We start from the raw sequence: 13481 nt of genomic DNA on the forward strand, positions 1-13481 counted from the left end.
TCGAGAAGGCAGCAGCATGAAGCGGTTGGCCATGTGGGAGCCTGCTCGTTGTCAGCTACCGGAGGTTCCGCGCAGCATCAGCCACCGAGTCAGTTTCAAAGGCCCTCGTTACCGAGAGAACGTGGTGCACCGGAGGCCGCGGATCCCGATCCTACGGAACCAATGAGAGGCGAGGAAACCGACCAATGAGAGGGGTTCTTTTGGCATCGGAGGCGGGGCACAGGAGAGGCAAACCGGTCGCGGTTTGCGCAAAACAGCCTTGAGGAACGAAGCTTGAAGTGATCGATTTCAATTCTCTTAAATTTGGTTTCGAAATCCGAGGTTGTATTAGACATACAGGTCCTTAGCCTCGGGTATTGACAACCAAGATAAAGTAGCGGTCGATCAATGTGGCTTGCAGTAGGCTAAAACAAGCCTTTGTTGGGCCACACGAGAGGGCGATTATTTCAACTGTGACGTCGTCCCGTGTCTCACCCTGTGTTGTCTCATTGGGGAAGCAATCAAGGATTTTGAAAGGGGGCCAAGGGAGAAATGAGGGGTTGCTAAGACATTCCACGGTGAAGAATAGATCCCATCAAATAACGACCTGCCTCCTCTGGCGGCATTCTATTTCACCTCCCCTCAACAATCTAGCTTGATCAGAATTAGCATTTGCCCATTTGTGGAAAACCTTTTTTTTTATTATGACCACTTGCACCGTTTGCGTCGATTTCTTCTGCGGCGAGACCAAGACGCTCAACTATAGGCACAAGGTTCCCTCTAGCCTAATCACTAATGCTACCATCGCCGGCAAGGACACCCGGTATAATGAGCTGTTCCGAAAGATAGTTGAGCCCATCATAGAGAAACATGAAGGGGCTTATCGAGATGCTTTTGGGGCTCCTGTTTGCAATAGCTGCGGGTCTCCTACGAATATGGTGCTGCAAAGCCCAAAGTCCTGGCTTAACAGTGGAGAGGGCGAGCCATTCATTGACGTATCCCCTCAATTGTCGAAAGGCTCCCGCCAGGTCACTCCAGGGATGTCTGCCCAATTAAAATGCAAGAATGAAAGGTACATTATCCCGTACCTAAATTAAGCCATGATGGAGGTCCCGACAATATTTTGAGTTACAAATCGCGACATCACACTGCTTATATCCCCGCCTTGATTGATGCCTCCTTTCATTGCTGCTGACTGGCCATACTCATGCTCCCAGCAGCTGTTATCCTCCCTGTTGAAGCTTTGGTCGTCATATGCATTGAGGGCCTCGCCTGGTATTGATTGAGAACTCATAGATAACTTTGAAATGGTTTGTATGACGATTTTGTCGAGAATGGTTAATGATGCATCTTTAGGTTCCCCTCATGTACCTGTCATGTGACAGGGGTCATGTGGGGCAAGGTACTTTCGGGAGCCTTTCGACAATTGAGGGGATAGGTCACACCCTTTTGCGGAAATGAACGGTGTGAGACACGGCTACGACAGGAAGTCCAGGAGGAAATGGATGAGAATATTCAAGACAACTCAGGGCCGGCAGGCCAGTGTATGGAGATCATGGCTTGTCAAGTGTGCGGCAGGACAGAAGGAATCAAGCGATGCGGGCGATGCAGAGTTGTCGGATATTGTGGGACAGAGCATCAAAAGGCGGACTGGAAGGTGCACAAAATGACGTGCATCGCCGCCAAGGATGGGTAAAAGCGGAGACAGTGGCAAGGTTGGGCACGTGGTGAGCATTATCATCGAGCTTAATTCTACCACATTGGATAGATATCTGGAGAAGAAAGAACAACTCTACTTTTTTCCGCAGTGCTAAAAATCAATAACGAGTTCTAGGTGTTCAGGAATTCCCATCATCAAAGTTTTGGCTACTGCTTCCAACTACTTCTTCGGTGGGTTGCGGCTTCGATGGGGACGGTTCGAGAATTCCGACGACGTAGAGGCCGTGATCGTGTCCAGTACGGGTGGGGGTGCAGGCGTGGGTGCAGGTGGATGAGTGGCCTGTGCGATGTGTTTCACGAAGGATGAGACGGGCTGCTGATTCCCGGCACGGCCTGTTTGGGACTCGTCAATAGTCTCCTGGGAGCTCAAGCTGCCGATAGGAGATGCTGAGGAAGGGATTATAATCGGGGACGACGGGGCTAGGCGCGACCTCTTAGTCGGCGGTGTATGGTCGACACCGGGAGCTGGTCGCTTTGGTGTTGATGAGGTAGATAGGTAGTGGTATTGTGTAGACGACGTAGGGGTAGAAGCGATAGATGGCATCCATTCCCCTGGAGTGGAGGCTGGAGTCGGAATCTCCGTGGGAAGAGGAGTTGGCAGTGCGGCGGGCCTGCGCGAGGTGAAACTCGCCCTGATCTCCTCGAACGGCGTGCGGTCAGGTGATGACGATGAAGGAGGCGCTGATGCCGCAGCGGTCGGTGATGGCATGGGTGAGGCAGATACGGAGACTCCTCTGTCGAGAAAAGTCCAGGAGTCCGGAACGACGATGAAGACGTAATCCTGCGCAAGGCCCGGCGGCTGCACCATGAGATGATGGCCAAGCAGGCCGGCCACCTTGCCGGTGCAGGTCAGCAAAACATTGCTCTGGAACTGGGTGTCTCGCCTCTCGGCCATCTTCTTGCAAAGCGTGGCCCACGGATTCGCGCGGATCGGGAAGATGACAAAGACCTGGAAGGGATGGAAGCCTCTGTACGGCGTCTTGTCAGGATTACCAGGGGCAAGAAAAGTGGTCAGGTGAACGAAGCCGCAGCACTTGAGTTGGGCATCGTCCAGCGTGGGTACAGACTCCCTTCGCAGGAGGGTGTGGCCCGGACCGACAACATTGCCGGTGAAGCTGACGATTGGAGACGAAAGAGGGAACTGGTCGACCGCAGAGAGGCTCCGAGGCAGTACTCTAGGTGTGAGCGAAGAAGTCAGCGATAAAAAGTAAGAGGGATTGGAAAGCGGATAGAACAAATCCAACATACGGCTGATAGCCCTGATCACGCACGATCAGAGCCGGGATGGTGTAGGCAAGGTGGTCGTCATCCGCGAGCTCATCCTCTAGGCCATGCTGACGCTCGATCTCCCAGGTCAACGCAAAGGGATGGACGCGGCCGGCCATGAAGAACCACTGGTCGGACCAGTCGTCAGGGACGATCTGCTGGTTGTAAATGGACAGGTTGAGGCTAAAGAAGATGGAGGGAGATGGGTCGGCAGGATGGGCACGCAAAGGAGAGTAATCCGGAGCCGTGAGCCAGGGAGGGATAGGAAGGACAACTCTCGCGATGGTCTCTGCGTTCAGTCCCTTGACTCGGTGCTCGTCTGCGGAGGCAAACCTCGAAGGGCAGCCGGGCTGGACGAAGAACATGATGGACATGTCGCCGCCGACGTTCCTCGGGCTACTCAGCGGCTTACGAGCATGCGACGATCCACCGCCCGAGCTACTAGACGCGGACGTAGACATTCTTTGCGGATATTGGCCGGCTGCACACGAGCCCAGCTCGCCAGGTATCGAGAAACGTAGAGTTAAAGTGTCGACAAGCTCAGGGAGAGGAAGATAGGCATTGCAGGTCAAGGCCTGTGGGAAAACGAAGACGAAAAGAAGTGGAAGACGACCGATGGTGTCGGGGCGGGAGCTGAAGCGAAGGCAAGTTGCGGTCAGTCGTTGAGAAGCGGGGTTTGGATGAGGGGAGAAGAGTTCATCAAGTAGAATAGCGATGGGGAGGCTGAGACCTGCACGGCGAAGGACAGAAAGAAGTTCACCTAGCCTATGCGGGCCAGGCGGTGAGCTTCTGTCTCTGAAGGATAGTCGCTATTGGGTATGGAATTGCGGCTCGTGTGCGGGGTGTAGGCCTGACGGCAGCAGAAAGTGTCTCAGGAGCTGTTCGGAAAACCCTGATGATAGCGGATAGCGGGATGAGTGAGTCCCTGCACGAACGGCATGGTGATAAGACCCCGAGAGTGAGAGGGAACGCATGTGAGGGGGCGGGGTTCGAAGAATAGATTTGTAGGTCTCTATAAACGGGACAGTGTCCTGGGTCAGGAGCAGAGGGCCATAGATTTTCAGAGGACTCTATAGCGAACAGTACACAGATACAACACGAGATGGACGGCGAGATTGAGTTTCCTTCACCCGTATGGGCCCAGGAGGCCAACATCGACGGCTTGATCCACGACGTGGGTCAGGAGAATCGCCCTCAACCAAACGATATAACTGAGGAGGATGAGAGGCGACGACGGGGACCTACGCATGGTGTCTTCCATTGGCCTCGTCCGGCCGCGACCTACCAGGCTCCTCCTCATCGACCAGTGCTACCAAGGGAGCCGCAAGGCCTAGGCAGTAACGGTGGAGGAGGAATAACAGGACTGATCAATAACCAAGATGAGTCTTCACGCAGACACACACGGCCGGCAATCCCCGGTCTGGTTCGTCGCACCAGGATCAGGCGAGGTCGTTCGGCGGCTAGCGCTAATGAAGGGCGTGCTCCGCCGCTGCGGGAGCTCCGGCCGAGGGAGTCTACAGGACTCCCTGAGACTGGCGAGCAAGCCTACCCAAGCCCGAGGCCAACCCAACAAGTACCGGAGAGCGAGGCCTCGGTGGAGACGCGCGAAGCCAGGGAAGAGGAAAAGCACCAGAAGCGGCGCCGTGGGAGGCCTGTCACTCGTACGCAGACCGCCATCCCCCGAGCCGTCGCCCCGCGGGCCATACGACCTAGGGAGGCAACGCGCGGGCAAGAAGAGCAAGCATCTGTTGAGCAACCGCTGCGCTCAGGAGCTGGCAGCGAGGACTCCAGCCTGGGAAGAGGGAATCCGCAGCATCGAGCGACCAATGCTCCCCCAGCGCCCTTCGGGTCAAAGCGAGGTAAATACGTACGAAGGCCTAAGCGGGCTCGAGGGGCGCAAGAACCGCAGGCATTGAGACAAATCATACCAGCTGCACAGGAGGCTCCGGAAGTGGCGGTGGCAGTGACAGAGCTAGGCCTAGGACTAGACATATCCTCGACCTTGAGTGCGCCCCGGCGAAAGAGGAACACTAATACAGTTGGCAGAGAGGGGCCGCCAGCAAAACGGGCTCGCTCAGGCGCCCATATGGAAAGAACAGAGCAAGAGTGGGAAGAGGACGTCGCTAGCGTTTTGCGCTGCCTTGATGAGGAATTCGCCGAGAAAGAGCGGCTGTCCCTGAACAAAGAATGGTGTACGCCTGTCTCGCAGGAGAGGAAGCTATCGACCGTGCAGGCATTCTATAGTGCTTTTCACGACACCGAAACTTTGCCCATATGGACATGCGCGGTGTGCTACCGGAAGTGCGGGAAGGGCGAGCTGGAAGATGTAAGCTGGGACCAGTGGGAGTCTAGTGTTACGGGAATGCGCGACGGCTCAGCTCTTACCTGCCGCGAGTGCTTTCCCATCGGAGGCCGTATTCTAGCCTGCCCAGAATGCGTGAGCTGCCTGATGAGAGATTGTCTGTCGGCTGCTGCCCGGGTGCACGTTGGCCTAGGATGTGAGCATATGTTCCCAGAGGAACTAAAAGGACTCACCCCGGTTGAAGAGAAGCTCATCAGTCTGAATTCATGCTATGGATTTATCACGAAGTATAGCGTCATGGATGGGCAGCGACAGGGCGTGACGTATCCAAAACATATCAAGGGACACATCACGGTATTCCCTAATAATGTTCAGGAGCTGGTCACTAGGGTCCTTCCTCACCCCTCATCCAGGTCATGGACGAGATACACGTATCGTGGCACGGTGCGCAGAAACCGGGACCTAGCGATCTATCGAGGCTTCTGTCCGTACGGCGTCGTGTCGTCGAGAGGGCTCTGGCCTGGCTGCGGATAAATAACCCTCACTATAGGGACATTGAAATCGACGAGGCCGAGATGGACAGCTGGGGAACTCCGCCTCATGATGTGCCGTCACAGATCCTTGAGCGCATGGAGCGTAACGAACCATCTGCCTGGGAAAAGGTGCGTACAGCCCAGATAGTGCCGTCTGCAGAGCGCGGGATAGATGAGGATAACGCTATGGGAATCGACGACATCATGGCCATGCTCAGGCGTGAGCAACAAGGAGAAGGAGGAGGAGAAGGAGGAGGAGGAGGAGGGGCTGACCGCCCCGAAGAAGCGAGCCGAGGCAATGAAGCACTGTTTAGCGACAGAGGCCACGAGAGAGTGGGTGAAGACCATCCGGGCGCTGGCATCAATAATCCTGAGGCCGTCATCCACGAAGTCAGTTCATCCGGCATGTTTGCACTCGACGCCCAGCCGGATGTTGCGGACGCAGACAGGCTACAGTTCGCCTGGGAAGCCGTAGGCGAGGATGTCGAACAAGAAGCAGATCGGGCTGCTGGGGAAGGTGGCAGATCAGGAGGATGGGCAGGGTCGGCATCTGTGCGGCAAGGGCTCGGCCTAGAGCCATACATTTCAGTGTCTCATGGCGATGACTTTGCCGACTCTCATGATCCCTCGTTCTTCGCCAAGACGTTTCCAACCCTGTTTCCATTTGGTACCGGCGGCCCTCGGCTAGTGGAAGAGAATATCGTCATCGCTGGCGGCGAGACAGATGTGGGCATTGACGAAGGCGTAGAGGCGACGGCGAGGAGCCTCCTGGCGTCGCGGAACATGAGCCTCACGGCATGGGCTGAGGCTGTACTAAGGCGGCACGGCGGGCGCTTCGCGACCCACCATATCTTCGCCTTTCTTGTCTTCAACTTGGGTGTCAGGTCAAGGAACCGCCGAGTGAGCATGTTGAGTGTGTCGAGGAAGGACTTTCCCTCTGTTGAGCGCATCGTGCACTCCTTGAGCAGAGAGAGGCTGGGGCTGGCTCAGCAGGAGCTTGAGATCTCCGGCCAGACGGCCGACGAAGGCATCAAGGAGCTTCTCAAAAGCCTTTCTCTGTACGGATTCAGACAACCGATGTCGAGGGAGCATCGTCTGAGCCTGCGACGCAAGATCAAGTCACTCATCATCCGGTACGGCATCCCCGCCATCTGGTTCACGCTCAATCCGAACGACATCACCAATCCGGTCAAGCTGAGGCTGGCGGCGTACCGCAGCCGCGATCCCGAAGAAGCTGAATCATTCCTGAGGAGTCTGGATATGGCCTACAAGCGTGCGCGACTGGCGATCTCCGATCCGGTAAGCTCGGCCATCTTCTTCCACAGGGAGATCTCACTGTTCTTCGAGCACTATGTCAAGGTGGGTGAGGAGTCCGTCTTTGGACGTATCAGCCAGTATTTTGGGGCCGTCGAGACCAATGAGCGGGGTGCGCTCCATGTTCATGGGCTGTTGTGGCTTCAAGGAAACATGAGACTGAATTCAGTGTTGGCGGATGTATGTGGTGAGGAGGGAGCATCCTATCGCAGCAGCATCATCGAGTACGTCGATAGCGTCTTCTCTGAGGTATGTCTTCGTTATCATCATAGTAACGGTCGAGGTCCTAAAGTGGAGATAATTTCGCTCCTAGGCTGACGACAGTATGAACAATTAGGATCTAGACCAGGAGGCATTTTATGCGGTCCGGGCAGAGAGATCAATCACATCAGATATCTCACCACTCTTTCAAAACAGTCAACAGTTTGCCGCGTCCTTTGATGAAGAAGCCAACTTCTGCGCCGGCGCGACGCAGATCCACACGCACAGTCCAACGTGCGTGAAGTACTCACTAGGAAGGCGAGAGGGTAAGCAAGGGCTGTGCCGCTTCAAGGCTCCGTGGAAGCTGGCCGAGAGGACGGCGTTCAACCCGGACGGTACGCTGCAGATCCGACGGTCACACAGCATGGTGAACAGGTGGAACAAGGCAATGGCAGTAGGGCTCCGGCACAACCACGACATCTCGTTCATCGCGACGCAGTGCAAGACCATGGCGCTCGTATACTATCTGACGAATTATGCGACCAAAGTCGAGGATCCGGTGTGGAAGCGCCTGACCGCCGCATCAGAGATGTTGGATACGTTGGACGGCCAGCAGAGGCAGGGTCGTACAGCGGACCGAGGGGATGTAACCGACAGAGGCGAGGGCAGACAGAACAAAGCAAGACAGTTCCTGATGAAGGTGGCCAACCGTGTCTTTACGGAGCGGCCACTGTCGCAGGTTGAGGTCGTGGCGCATCTGCTGGGGTATCAGACAGAGTTCTCAGATAATGCCGCGTGGACGTTCGCCAACGTATCTGCGCTCTACTGGCGCATTTTTCGACGATGGTGTTATCTTCGCCATACGAGCGGCGAGGAGGCTGCAGACGGCGATCTAATGAATGATGCTGTGCTCGTGGAGCAGGCAGGCCAGCGAATCTCCTACTTCGACGCATACCCTCACCGCGGGGCGGTGCTTCGCGGCCTGTGCCTCTACGACTATATGTCGCTCGTGATGCTGAAGCGCAGGGGCAATAGGAGAAATGAGAGAAGGTCCGACGCCGTGGGGGCCGTTGCATGGGGTGAAATCCCTTTCCAAGACGATGCGCCATTCTCGGATCGATGGGTGCAGCGTCTGCGCAGGCCAGGCAAGCATGCCGTAGTTTGTCTGGATGGGTACCTAAGCATGGAATTTTCCCAGGATGATAATGGCGACGGGCCGTGCCACCGAAGGTTCGTATTATTAGCATATAAACATCATCAAACCTCGATATACATATACATATACCCCATCCCTTTTATATTTCTTGACTTTAACTGATTTCATTACTCTAGGGCCGCCGTGCAGCACCTGGCTCTGTTCGTGCCATGGGAGCGTTTCATATCTGAATCATCTGGCGACATCAACGACATATGGATGAGGCAGAAGGGGACACTAAGCCGGAGGCTCTTGTCCGTATTAGACAACATCCAGCTGCTCCGACGGTCCGCGGAAGATGCAAAGCGCGATGCCAAACAATGGGCTGCGTCCTCCGCAAATGACGAGCTCGCGGCTGGGGAGACGGCGCTGGGGGATGGCGGCGTGAGCGACAGGGAAGATGAAGCGCCGGCCGCGTACCGCTGCGACAACATCGGAGACACCACGCGGCTGGTCGACGTTCTGAGGAGCGCCGGTGGAGCAAATCAGATTACGGCTGGTTCGAGGGAGCTCTCGGCGATAACGCAGCAGCTCTGCCAATTTCAGCATACCGTGTCGGGCTCGACGGCTGAGCTACGTGCCAGGATTGCACCCGAACGGGAAACGAGGACGGTGACGGCGACTCTGCCGGAAGGCCCGTTCATTAGAGCCGAAATTCCAGCACAGAGGCTACTGAAGTCTATCAAGTCACAGCAGGTAAGCGCCTCCAGGGAGGCGGTCAAGATGATACAGGGAGTTCAGAGTCTACCCGAGAGTAACACGACCGGCCGCAGCGCAGCCGTCAACAGCGTGATGAGCGGGTTTGGGGACCACGACATCCAGCTGACGGCTGCAGACCCTGAGGGGAGCAGCCCCGGTGCCGGTGCTGGCCCTACGGTAGGCATCCGCCTTGGACCGTCGACATCCTTCCTGGCGGCGGGGAGACAGCTGGCAGAGCATTTCACTCTCAACAGAAAGCAATCAATCGCCTTTTTATTGATCTGCCGCCAGCTCGACCTGGTGCACCGGAGCGAGGACGCGGACGGTGGACCTGTCCCTCAGCTGTGCCAGTTCGTCGGCGGCGAGGGCGGCACCGGGAAATCACGGATCATCGAGGCTCTCGTGGAGCTTTTCGCAAGCAAGAGGATCTCGAATCGCCTGTTGGTGACGGCAACCTCGGGAACTGCAGCAGCGCGCATCAACGGCATCACGATCCACTCGGCCTGCAACTTCTCCAAAGATACATCACGTATGGCCGGGGGCAGGGGCGCTGGTAGTGATGGTATCGGATCCTGCACGCCTGCTGATCGATACGTGGACGGCCCTTCGCGGACGGACTGGCGGGAGAGGGACCTCCTGATTATCGACGAGGTCAGCATGCTCGGGGCACGTACTCTCTGGATGGTGAACGAGCAGCTGTGTAAGCTCCGGGGGTCTCCCAAGGACTTTGGAGGCATCCCCATAGTTCTCTTCTGCGGCGACTTCCACCAGTTCCGCCCCGTGCAGGAGAGGTCGATCCTGCTCCCCAGTACGGCCATCTCGTGGTTCGAACAGGATTCGTTCCAGGTAGAGCAGAGACACCAACACGACAGGGCTCACGCCCTGTGGAGGAGATTTACTACCGTCATCATGTTGGACGAACAGGTCCGTGCCGCCGGCGACCCTGAACTGCGAGCTCTGCTGACGCGGGTCCGGCGCGGAATCCAGGACCAGTCGGATGTCGATCTCCTCAATGACCGGTGCTACCAAGAAGGCAGGCGGATCCCATGGGAATCGGGCATCACTGTCGTCACGCCGCTCAACAGGAACCGCTGGAAGCTCAACACGGAAGCCATTCTGGCGTTCCAAAGGCAACACCAAGCAACACTGCGCATCTTCATATCCGATCACAAGTGGAAGGACGGTCAGCCGACAGAGGAGGAGGCCCTCATGATGCTCAACCATGGCGACGACAGCGCCATCCCGGTGCCGGCCATCTTCATGTTCGTCCCGGGCATGCCCGTCGTCGTCAACCAGAACACGCACCAGGGCCTCAAGCTCGTCAACGGGGCCAGCTACACGGCTTTGGAAGTCATCGTCGACAAGGCCTTTCCAGGATACCAGGTCTCGGCCGATACCATACTCCACTTCGGGCCACCGGCGGGGATCATTTTAGCCTCTGAGACGACGGCAGAGTTCCACTTCGTCGGCATGCCGCCCGGGACGATCCTGCTGACGCCGATGAGCATCAGGATAGAATGTCAGCGGAAACGGCCGTGGCAGCAGCACGACGTCACCCGAAAGGGTTCACCGTGTACACCAGCATTTGCATGCACCGACTACAAGGTGCAAGGGAGGACACTGAACCGGGTGGCGTTAGAGCTGCGCGGGACTAGGACGACAAACATCGATGGCAAGGTGGTGCCCAGCCAATGTGACCCATACAGTCTATACGTGCAGCTGTCGCGCTGTCCATCGCTAGACGGGATCATACTCGTGTCGAAAGCTCGAGAGAGGGACCTAGTCGGTAATAGAATCCCTGCTAATATGGCGGCTGCGGAGGCTAGGCTGGAACTCCTCAGTCAGGAGACAATCAGGACAGCTCTGAGCTGGCTGGATGGATGACGACGCATCTATGATAAATTGGAATAAAATGGGGATATAGTGGTAGGATAAAAGTACTCTAATAAAGAAAGAGTGGAATAGTGATAGACATATAAGGGTTGAGTATATGAGGCCTCAAGGGAAGGACACGTAAGGAGTAATGAGAAGAGATGAGGGCCCGGGGTGGCTTAAAAGTTCCAAGTTTTCAAAGGAGCAGTGATTTTTGACCTATCAGAAGGGAGGTTTTCCTGGGCCAACCAGAGCGAAGGGCTTAAGTTCGGGGGTAGAGGCGGAACAACCTTTCGTCTCTTCGTTCGTTCCTCTCTTCGTTCCTCAAGGCACAGGGGAAGGCGCACGTCCGCCGGGGGAAGGTTGGAAGCTGGGCGAGGTGGGCAAGTTGGCGGCTCCCTTGCGCTGAGTAGCCTTTCGGTACGAAGCTTGCAATAAAAGCCTGTATGCCTGTTTTACTAGTGGGTTGCTGCACGTGTTGAGAAGAGGGCGCGGTTTTAAGTGGTCGGCTCTGGTGGGTGGATGAAGAGACTTGGCCAATAGGGCGTGTGTGTGTTTTACCTTTCTTTTGCGTAGCCAATAAGACCTATGCAGCAGGCTTTGAGGAGAAGGCACCATTTTGAGCGGCACGATTTGAAGAGCTTAATGCGGAACTAAGAGACCTAGCCAATAGGGTGAGGGTGAATAATTGAGACAGTAGACCAAGGGACTGAGACTAGCAGAGATCAATCAGTTGCAATACCAAAGAGGGAAAATTGTCAATTTGAGTATAAGAAACTGCCATGCCAAGATGTCCTGGTGTTGAGACAATCGGGCTTTTATCACTCGCACTGGTGTTGAAACCGCACGCTTATTTCCCCCACATATCAACCTATAAGTTTTTCAAATCCAATAAAACAGCCCAAAATACCACACACTATCACTATACTATGCTACTTAAAGTCTCTTTGTCGGATGCCTCTTGTTCCTGCCACCTGGTTCGGTAGTTGATGACCTCATATTAGGACGAACGGAGGATCGGAGTGTGGCAGATATGTTAGGTGATCGAGAGTCCTCGTTTTCCTTCGCTTCACCTTCTTCATGGTTATCGTTTTCATCAGAGTCTACGGATGTTAAAGGGGAGACCGGCGACACTGCAATGACTGGAGATGTTGCGGTAGTCACACTAGACCCCCTGAGTCTCTTGGGGACGGGGTTGTTCGAACTTGACTGAGATGATTGAGATGCGGAGATTGCGGGCCTTTTGTTCTGAGATGGAGTAACGGGCTGTTGGGATGGACCTCCCTGCGACGATTGTGATGATTGTGACTGTGACTGTTGCGCCTGTGAAGCTTTCTTTGAGGGAGATTTGAACATTGACCTCATCGCTGCGAAGCCGCCAGCTTGGGATGGGTCAGGTTCGGTTCTAGAGGGGGAGACTGTGTTGGAAGCAGGTACAGGTGGCATGCTCTTGTCCGGAAACGTCCAAGAGTCGGGAACGACAATGAAAACGTAGTCCTTCTCATCAGCTGCAGGGGCAGCCACCATAAGACGATGGTCAAGCAGGCCAACTACCTTGCCGACGCAGTGGAAGGGAACACCTGGAACAAACTGCGTATCTTTCCTATCTGCCATCTTCTTGCAGAGGAGAGAGAATGGTAAAGCGTGAATAGGAAAGAAAATAAAAACTTGAAACGGGTGGAAGCCTTTGAAAGGACTCTTTGATGGCTGACCCGGAGTGATGTAGGTACAGCACTGGATAAATGCACAGCATCTCAGCTGCGCATCATCCAACAGCGGGACAGAGTCCTTGATCAAGTGGGTTTGACCTGTCCCGAGAACCTGCCCCGTCAAAGAAACGACCGGTTGGATAAGTGGAAAGCCCCCACTATTACAAAGAGTTCGTGGGTCAATACTAATAGGTACATTAGTGGCAAGCGCGATAGTCGAACTCGAGCTAAAGGGAAAGGATAAGTCTGCTTACGCTTGGTATCCAAAGTCGCGTATGAGAACAACTGGAACCTTGTACACTTCGCCGTCACCATCTTCATCGCTGAAAACATCAGGCTCCCGTAGGACCCACTCCAGTGCGTAGGGGTGTACTTTGCCAGTGAAATGGAACCACTGATTCTCCCACTCCGATTCAACAATCTGCTGGTTATAGACAGAGAGGTTGAGACTAAAGTAGATCGGCAGTGGATCAGGGGATCGGTGCCCTTCGGGACGCAGCACAGAATATTCAGGCAGTGTCATATAGGGAGGAGGTGGAAGAAAAACCCTGCCAAGAGCTTCAACATTAAGGCTCTTTATAAGTTGTTCATCTGATGTAGGAAACCGCGTTGGGGTATCTGGCTGACCAAAAAAGAACATGGTCATATCACTACCAAGGTTTTTCTGAGAGTCATGAGGCATGCGCGGAGGG

The 13481-nt window shown here is 55.2% G+C and overlaps 3 protein-coding genes across 3 annotated transcripts; 1 reads left to right on the top strand and 2 right to left on the bottom strand.

The window, feature by feature from the left end:
• Window positions 1-1858: 1858 nt before the first annotated feature.
• Window positions 1859-3904, bottom strand: MRS44_018774 (uncharacterized protein; the record flags this gene model as incomplete). The annotated part of the gene is made up of 3 exons (XM_065615281.1): window positions 1859-2873; window positions 2947-3729; window positions 3900-3904. 3 exons carry the CDS (start codon window positions 3902-3904, stop codon window positions 1859-1861), a joined length of 1803 nt encoding a protein of 600 aa, XP_065471353.1.
• Window positions 3905-4066: 162 nt separating this feature from the next.
• On the top strand, window positions 4067-11092 carry MRS44_018775 (uncharacterized protein; the record flags this gene model as incomplete). Its single annotated transcript, XM_065615282.1, has 4 exons — window positions 4067-5754; window positions 5817-7362; window positions 7538-8544; window positions 8647-11092. The coding sequence occupies 4 exons, from the start codon at window positions 4067-4069 to the stop codon at window positions 11090-11092; spliced, it is 6687 nt and encodes a 2228-aa protein (XP_065471354.1).
• A 924-nt stretch (window positions 11093-12016) lies between these two features.
• MRS44_018776 (uncharacterized protein) lies at window positions 12017-13312 on the bottom strand (the record flags this gene model as incomplete). Its single annotated transcript, XM_065615283.1, has 2 exons — window positions 12017-12947; window positions 13044-13312. 2 exons carry the CDS (start codon window positions 13310-13312, stop codon window positions 12017-12019), a joined length of 1200 nt encoding a protein of 399 aa, XP_065471355.1.
• Between the last annotated feature and the right edge of the window lie 169 nt (window positions 13313-13481).

The sequence above is a fragment of the Fusarium solani genome (assembly GCF_023522795.1).
Source record: "Fusarium solani strain SB1 chromosome Unknown bctg00000017, whole genome shotgun sequence".
Lineage (NCBI taxonomy): Eukaryota > Fungi > Ascomycota > Sordariomycetes > Hypocreales > Nectriaceae > Fusarium > Fusarium solani.